We start from the raw sequence: 8,928 nt of genomic DNA, 5'->3' as shown, positions 1-8,928 counted from the left end.
GCAGCTCTGAGAAACTTAAGCAGAAACTTATGGTTTGCTGTAATGCAATATGTTATTTACATTTAGCTGAAAAAATGATTATAAATACTACAACTATAAATTATGCTTTACTAGGGCCTATTATTCTTCCGTCCTTCCCAGTGTCCTCTGTACAAATTTGACTGCTCAGTAATGGAGGTAAAAGTCACAATAGAACACAGAATGTTGGAAACAAGTTGCACAAAACTGTAATTTGTCATGAGAAAAATGCTAAGTATGTAATTTTAGAAAAAATATGAAAGACTGGGCAAAAATATGAACACAGTTCCTTGTGCAGTGCATGACAACCGTTACATTCACTTCTAAGTAATGAGACTTCCCAGATTGCATTGCTGTCTCCAACCCTTTTAAAGCACATTTTATGGGCCATTTCCTTCCAACTTTTACAACAGCTGATTCTGTAATAATTGAATGCACTCTCTTTGATCAATAAATGTCATCTGTTAACATGTCACACTAAAAACATGATTTGCTGACAGTGTTACAACAGTGAAAAGAAAAACAAGTAAACTTTGACACAGCCGTGATGATTACCAAACCATTGCTGCAGCAGCTTTTCAAGAAGATTCAGCTTGTTCTTTTGGTAAGGACTTGGCAAGAGTCCATATTTCCATCCAAAGCACCTACAGGGACAGTTTGGAGTCAGACAAGCTTGAGAAATGTTTCAAATTGTTTTTCTGTGTGCCAAACTGCTGCAGAGGGAGGACTCGTCGATGACGATAAACTCAGGCCTCGAAACAAAAAACTGCTTTAATCCTTTTAATTGTCTAAAGATGTAAACATCTGAACATAAATCTTCTGTAAGACAACACGTGGAAATAAAAAATGTGCTCCCCTGCAGTTTAGCTTCCAAACAAGACTTCGATAAGCAGAATGTTAAGTTATGATGATATCCACCTCTTCCTGTCATTACCCCCGGACGACCACACGATCACTGTCTTGATATCTCGGCATGGATGAAAAAACATCACTTTCAACTCAACCTCTCCAAGACTGAGCTCCTTGTCATCCCAGCCTGTCCCTCTATGCAACAAGAAATCAATATCCAACTTGAATCAACCCAACTAAAACCCACAAAGTCTGTCAGAAACCTGAGTGTCACGATTGATGACCAGCTAACCTTCAAAGCTCATGTGACCTCTGCTGTTCGATCATGCTGACTCATCCTGTGCAACAATCGGAAGGATCAGACCCTTTCCTGTCTGAACATGCAGCACAACTCCTAGTACAGGCTCTCACAATATCACACATCGAATGCTGCAACTCCTTACCGGCAGGCCTCCCCACATGTACAGTTGACCGTCCGCAGATGATCCAGGATGCAGCAGCACGTCTGGATTTCAACCAGCCAAAAACAGCACATCGCTCCGCTGTACAGACGGCTTCACCGGCTTCCAGTTACTGCTGTATAAAATTCAAAACTCTGAAACTTGCATTCAAAATTACAAAGACAACAGCGCCCTCCTGCCTGAACTCTCTCCTTCAGGCCTACACTCCCTCACGCTCACTACACTCAGCCAACAAAAGACACCTCATACAACCACCACAACAGGGCCGGTCCCCAGCTAGTTCTTTTCCTCTGTGGTTTCCTGGTGGCGGAACGAGTTACCAAACTCTGTTCGATCAAGACTAAAAATCCAGCTCTTCACTGAACACCTTTGGAATTTACAGACTGAATAATAATAATAATAATAATAATCCTATTACATCTGCACTGCTTATAGACACCAAGGTCCCATTATCACACTTGAACTTGTTTTATGGCTCTTATCCACACTCTTTTCTCCAGACTGGATGCTTGTGTTGTATCTACTCTCAGCTGTGCATCACTTTGTATATAAGAATCTGCTAAATGAAATTGCAGAATTGTAGAAGTTCAGATGGGACTGCACAGAATTACTGATTGTATGTTTGCTGCTGTTGAAGCTGTGGAGTAGGAACTTTGAACACAGACATGACTGCACTAAACTGGTTCACACAGACCACTGGATAAAAATATCCCACAAATAATCACAGAGGACACCAGCAGGAAATGCCATTAAATGCCTTTAGGTCACTCTAAATTTAGTTTCCATGCAAAGATAATACAGAGTAAAGAAGATGTCAAACAGCCCACAAACCTCACCTTTAGCTTGTCAGGTTTCTTATTTAACAAAAACTATGTCACAGAATAAAGTAAGCTCCGGGCTGAAGTGTTAACACAAGTTTCCCCAGCTTTATTTCCTGTGAAAACAAAAATAGCTGCGCCTGTTGACATTATTGATAACAATCTACACAGCAGGCGAGATACTGAAAGTGAGTGCATTATAAAAGCACTTGTGTTCAAGAGAGAACAGACTTGCACTGCTTGAAACGTCTGCCACCCTGTTTTCTAAATGCTCATCGCTGTAGGTTTTTAATGCGTTTATTTCCGTCTGTTTCCGCTTGTCGTTGAACCAGCAAAGTGAATTTTTGCACTTTATTGTGATCGCTTCAGACTGACTCACTCAGTTACTGAGTCACTCATTCACCAAGGTCCACAGATCAAAGGGCTTTTTTTCTTGTTAAACATGCTTATATTATAAATTCCAACAATTACGATTTCAAATGTTCGTGCCATTTTCAAATTCAATAAAATATATTTAAATCATTGTGGTTTCCATGTCTTTATGTCTTAAGTAAAAAGGGGAATGATACTGTATAATAGATGTTTTTCTCCAAAAAAGAGTGTTGTAAGATTTAAAAACTACACTCTCCCTGCTCTCTGAAACATTTGTAAAGGAAAAATCTCACATTTCTCAATGTGACATAAGCTAGTTAGACATTCTAAACAGATCTGTCGTTTAAAATTTGGTATATACGGGGCGGCATGGCTCAGTGGGTAGAGTGGCCCTGAGCAAGACACCTAACCCCTAATTGCTCCTGATGGGTCGTGGTTAGCGCCTTGCATGGCAGCTTCCGCCATCAGTGTGTGAATGTATGGGTGAATGTGGCGTATCTTGCAAAGCGCTTTGGGTACCTTGCAGATATCCCTGTATGAGGGATTTCTTGTCAAAATTGACTCTGTGAATGCATAACATATGAGCAGTATATGTAAGGGTTGAATGATTTTCTGAATCACCGTATTTCTGGAAAAACTGCAAGACACAGCCCTTCTTTAAACAACTCAAATGCAGAACTCAGTGGTGGAAAAAGGCAGATATTTTGGTGTAAAAGATCGTGAGAGAGAACACGGCATATATTAAAGCAAAAAAAAAAAAAAAACATCAAACCAAATGTACAAATGTGACTCATTTAAAGTTTTACTCCTTTGAATTGTGATTAATTGTATTAACCACTAATGTCATTTTACTGTCATAGAGGAGGTCAAAGGCCAAAGAATCAAAACTGAACTAGGAATTGCCTAAATATCCAGTAAAAAAAAAAAACAACAACAAAAAAAACCACTACTTAGTAGGGATTCAAATCACTATTGAGCAAGAGGTTCTGAACCTGTTATGTATGTGCTCTGTTTATATTGGCAGTCGTGGTTTTGTAGTGAACCTCTCCATACTGCGGCTCGTCAGAGGGCGGCTCTTTGAGTGCTTTTTACGCATCATTATAAAGGCTTAGCTCCCTCCCTCTGCGCGCTGTACCGCTCCTCCGCTGCGAGCCTCACAGCCGGAATCTATGTTGTATAGATAGATAGGCTATGTGCCACACGCCGCCAGCCTACAGGTTGCAAAGATTCAAAGTTTTTCGCCGTTCTGCCTCTTCTTCTCCTTCTTCTTCTTTGGGTTTTTTTCTCCTCTGCTTGGATACAGCTGACTTACGCATTGGATATGTGCACACAAGATGATGACAACCCCTTTCCTTCCCGTAGAAGTAAAATAAAATAGGCTTTCGCACACACTGGATTTACTCCTGTCGTTCCATATGAAGAAGTCAAAAGTAAGTGACTGCGTTCCTTTCTTGTTTGTTTGTTTGTTTGTTTGCTCACTTGATGGAATAAACAGTTGACGCGGAGCAGCGGGACGCGTTCCTGCGGCTCTCGAGTAATCGGAAAGCTGTTGATTTGGCACAGTATGTAATTCCTGCCAGTATGAAGAAAGTAGCCTACTTTTATAAGACGGCGGGGCTCGCAGTAGTTGTATTTATTGTGATATAAAAGTGACAGCAGCGCTTCCATAGCTGTTGTGTGTCTTCATGTGGTGACAACGTGCCAAACATGTTTTCCTCCTCAAATGCGCGGTTACTAAAGTCCTTTGCCTGTTGTTTGTCCATCCGCGTCTCTTCTGTCTGGTAGAATCCGTGTGGAGAGCAGCTCCAAAAGCCCCCGCGAACTGTTCGTGGAGCGGCACCAGTCGTCAAATCTGAGGACGGCTTGCGCCTTTCGCTGTCACTTCAGTCGTTCTCCAAATGACAGCATTCTCTTTCACGAATGTAGCGCAGCATGATAAATTCACTTTACACGCCCTTCTCGAGTTAATTAGGCTTTCAGTGCATTTGTTAAATGACAAATGAACAGCAAATTGAGCAAAAAGCGTAGCCAGCTGCTTTATTTCTTCACGGGTTACGACTTTATTTGTGCGCCATAATTTATCCAGCTCACACTTTCTAAACAGGTAAACGGACATGGTGTGGGACCACAGCGACGCCCAGCTCTCTCTGTATGCCTGTAAATATGAGGACTTCTTTGTCTGATTGTGTCTAATCCTCCGATGACAGTTTATCTGCCTTCTCCAGGTTATTCATCAGCCGCTCGGTCTGCTTTAAGAGCGCTGCAGGGCCAGCTTAGGCTGTGTGTCTGCAAGCCCTGACACCGTAATCTGTGGCCTATGACATGGCTGACCTAAAAATGTGCAAATTGAAAAAGAAAGACTTATTTTAAGGTTACGCGTTGCTATTTTTGGCGAATAGATTCAATTTATTCATCCCTGTTCCACCAGAAGTTGCCATTTTTGTCAGGACACAGTTACATGAAAGGTTGGATTTTTCCTTCTACACCGGCTGGAGATCACCTCAAAAGCAATTGTAAATAAACTGAAACGTCTTTGTAATGCCTTTTGAGTGAACGCTAATTTTAAGACTCTAATTAATTCCCCGTCAACCTCTCAGTGCAATGTTGAAGAGATAACGCAGATTTCTTATGGTGCACACAGGAGGCTGTCTCAACTAATCTTTGGAAGGTTTAACCTGCAACTCATCCCCAGGCTGTGAAATTGAACCCCGTGCATTTCAGGTTTTTGACTAATCCTAAGCCCCCCTCTGCTTGTGGCAACTCAAAGCCATTTTAATCACTAAATCTGATAAAACATAAAAGGACATGAAACATATTAATATGGATATAACAGGGTTTGCTGGTGTGTGTTTGCCTGTGCATCAGGGAATAAGTCTTTTGAAGTTTCCTGGCAGAAGGGTGTACATCTCTTCCACTGTTAATCATATTCTCAGCTCACTTTCCTTTATGGTTTTTCAATGAACATAAGTTGTGCCGTGTGCCTGGCTGCATCAACACAAACCTTACTTATTTATGTCCTGATATTGCCCGCTGACGGTGCGTTCCCCTGTCACATAATCACAGATAGAAAATAGGCGAAGGTGTCCAAGGTTTTTTTTTTAATACTTGAAGTCCTTAGATAGTTACTCCCCATTCATTCTTTTTCTATTTCTGTAGAGGATTAATGCATGTAATAGTAGATTTATAGCAGACTGAGGAAGTTCTGAACAGCAAACCTAATCTAAGTGAAGCTTCCTTGTAGCACATGAGGTGTAAGAGAAAAAATGTTGAACCTAACGGGACTTTGAGCACCAGTAGGGAGCGCTAGTTCCCTGATGCTAGTCGCCTTTTGACACCTTGGGCTGTGGGAGGTGAAGGGAGCAATCATATGTTGTGCCCCCTGTGTCCTCACTGACACAAAAAGAAATTTGGCCTTATTTACTGTTAATTTAGTGGTAGTAATTCAAGATAAACAGCCAGATAAGTCGAGTGACATTCAACACGTCTTCTCCTCCAGCGCTTCCTCCCCAGAGGCAGATCTGTGCGATGATATACAGCTCACTGTTTACGGACCGGCTGAGCTTTATCTCCCCCCATGACATGTTCACATCCGGGGGAAGGCAGGTGAAGAGGTGCCGCAGTATTTTGGCACCGTGATGATTTAGACGCACACATGGCCTGGCCGATGGAGCTCAGCTCCAACACAGGCTGTAAATCCACAGACCGGCTCACATAATCCAGGCCCAGTTTGCTTCTGCTTTATTGTTGCGATCTCTGCACTGCTGAGGACCGCGGCACAACATCAAAATCCCCCCAAGCAGGAAATATTAATTTTTCTAAAGAGTCGACTAGAAGGCAACACGTGAAATGCCAGACTGCTCTGCATCGTTACATTCATTATGTCACATTTTCTAGAATGCATACAGGAGGTGGGCGTCATAGCAAAGAGGGTGCTAATGTGTCAGAATTACACTCTCCAATAATCACAGCTAAACAAATCTGTTAAAGTAGTAATGAGGTTATAGTAACAGTAGGAAAGGAATATTAAATTGGATCCAGAATGGTGGGCTGGGGGAGTTGAGCCACACTGGTTTTGCAGCTGTTAAAACAAATACTTAGTTCTTCTAAAGTGGATGTGATGACTACAAAACCACACTGAAATGTTGTTCAATCTATACTGCATATTCCTGGTTAATCATTTCTGTGTGAACAAGCACTCCAAGAGGTGTTTAATTACACCCTACTGAAGGAAGTACACAGCCAATGAATTTCCCCAGAATGCGGGCCGTCTCCAACGTTCTTTTGGTGTCAACAGACACAACTCAAATTGGTGATGAATGTTGGTTTGTCAGTGCATATCAAGTAGAACTTATGACTCATGATTTAATCATGCTTGGCTGCACATCTTTCCACAAATTGTTCCCTTTGTGTTTAAATGCGATCCGTCACTGCCACATTATGGTGTGTCGGCTTAAGGAAACCAAACCTAACTGCTTCCGTACATTTCCAGATTCCCCTCTTGTGGTATAGTTTTCTAATGATTGCAACATTAAAGGAAATTGATTTCTTTGCTAATAGTCCATGCATATTTTTCTGTGACGTATTTTAAAGCTCTGTTATTTTAGGCTTAGTTCAATGTATTGTTCTGTACACCTTGCGATGATTGACCCACCTGACCCCAACTCATGTGGAGTTGAGATGGTTCATTGACCTTCAAAGTTAGATGATGTTTGTGAAAGTACTGAAAGGACTGAACTGAAAGTAATTTGGTTTGGCTATACAATTTGTTTCCTATGCCTTCAGGGAAAGGTTTAAATAACTGACTGAATGTAAATTAGTATTGTTACATATTAGAATATTATTGAGGTTAAAGTCCAGAATCACACCCGCTACCGTTCAAAAGTTTGGGATCACCCAGGCAATTTCATGTTTTCCATGAAAACTCACACTTTTATTCATGTGCTAGCAATTAATTGCACAAGAGTTTTCTAATCATCGATTAGCCTTTCAATATGAATAGCTAACACAATGTACCATTAGAAAACAGGAGTGATGGTTGCTGGAAATGTTCCTCTGTACCCCTAGCCGTTTCCAGCTAGAATAGTCATTTACCACATTAACAATGTCTAGACTGTATTTCTGATTAATTTATTGTTATATTCATCTAAAGAATACTTTTCTTTGAAAAATACGGACATTTCTAAGTGACCCCAAACTTTTGACCGGTAGTGTAAATATTATATCTCTTTCAAATCCACTTAAAACTGCTTCTCACCAACAAGAATCAGAAAAAAAGTTTAGATCTCTGATGAACACGAGAAAAATATCCAACGGCGGTATTTTAGAGTACAAAGCCTACATAGTTCAACATCATTATGGAAAAGTGAATTAAAGATGATGTCAGGTTTTAACTGCTTACCTCATTTGAACTGTTCAGCTCTAAACAGGAGGAATTTATAGCTTCCCAGAAGCTGAGGTTTGCTTGGGGATACCATACACTTAGCCACACTTGAAAGGGACATTTTAAAAATACACACTGTAAAAGTGATTTTCAATGCCTAAGTAAGGTGTGAAGAAAAAGAATTTGTCAGGGTTGTTAAAAAGGTGCAGTCGATAAACCGAACCCTAGATTCTCTGGTGATGCAGCACAGTTTATTTTTGTCGAAGAAAGAGAGCAGATATTAAATCATACAGTCTAAAAAACTCATGTTTATCCAAAGTGTTTTGTATGAAGTTCTGCAGCTTGTGCACTCATGGTCTTGGTGTGGGGAAAAAAGGGGTTGGAAAGCACACCGAATCTATGAGAGCAACACTACAAACATGGTTTGAGTTACAGGATTTTCTCCTGTCACAGAGCCCAGGCCTCGTGTCTCAGTGATTGATGTTTTATTTCTGCAGCAACAAGCTGTTTAGGGTGATGTCCCCCAATCCAGACAAGGACTCGTCTATGTACCAGTCTCACCTTTCCCCAGACTTACGGGAGGCATATTTATGAGCGAGCATATGTTGCAAGAGTGCCTGCATGGAATTCCTGCCATTGATTTCTGTGATGTTTGGAATATAAAACTGACTCCAAGGGGATGACTCTCCCCTTGGAGTCATCTTCTAAGACGGTCAGATGGCTTGAAGTGTGTTTGTCTTTGTACAAGAGAGGGGAGAGGAAGAGTTTTCATAATGTACTCATAAAAACCAGCCAGGTGCCAGAAAGCACACTTGAGGAAGTTTGAGAGCTTCAAAAGCAATGTTTATAGAACTAAGAGCCATTAACCACTACACGCTGAAGTCTGTCAGTTAGGAATCCCTGCAGGCCTTTTCAAGCTGACGTGCAAGCTTTAAATGACTGGTTGGATCAGTTCAACAATTTATCAGACCTGGGTTCAGTCTTGTCTTTGTACAAAAGCCACCGTGACTTGCTGTCATGTGAATGCGAA

The 8,928-nt window shown here is 41.1% G+C and overlaps 1 protein-coding gene across 1 annotated transcript in view; it reads left to right on the top strand.

The window, feature by feature from the left end:
- The first annotated feature begins 3,597 nt into the window (after positions 1–3,597).
- kitlga (kit ligand a) overlaps positions 3,598–8,928 on the top strand; it is a 41,185-nt gene continuing 35,854 nt past the window's right edge. The window contains exon 1 of the mRNA XM_051952638.1: positions 3,598–3,948. Within this exon, the coding sequence (XP_051808598.1) occupies positions 3,934–3,948 (15 nt within the window). The 5' untranslated portion in view covers positions 3,598–3,933. The remainder of the gene's footprint in view (positions 3,949–8,928) is intronic.

This window comes from Acanthochromis polyacanthus, chromosome 8 (genome assembly GCF_021347895.1).
Source record: "Acanthochromis polyacanthus isolate Apoly-LR-REF ecotype Palm Island chromosome 8, KAUST_Apoly_ChrSc, whole genome shotgun sequence".
Taxonomy (NCBI): domain Eukaryota; kingdom Metazoa; phylum Chordata; class Actinopteri; family Pomacentridae; genus Acanthochromis; species Acanthochromis polyacanthus.
Note: the sequence above shows the minus strand (reverse complement) of the source record. Positions and strands in the feature narration are given on the sequence as shown.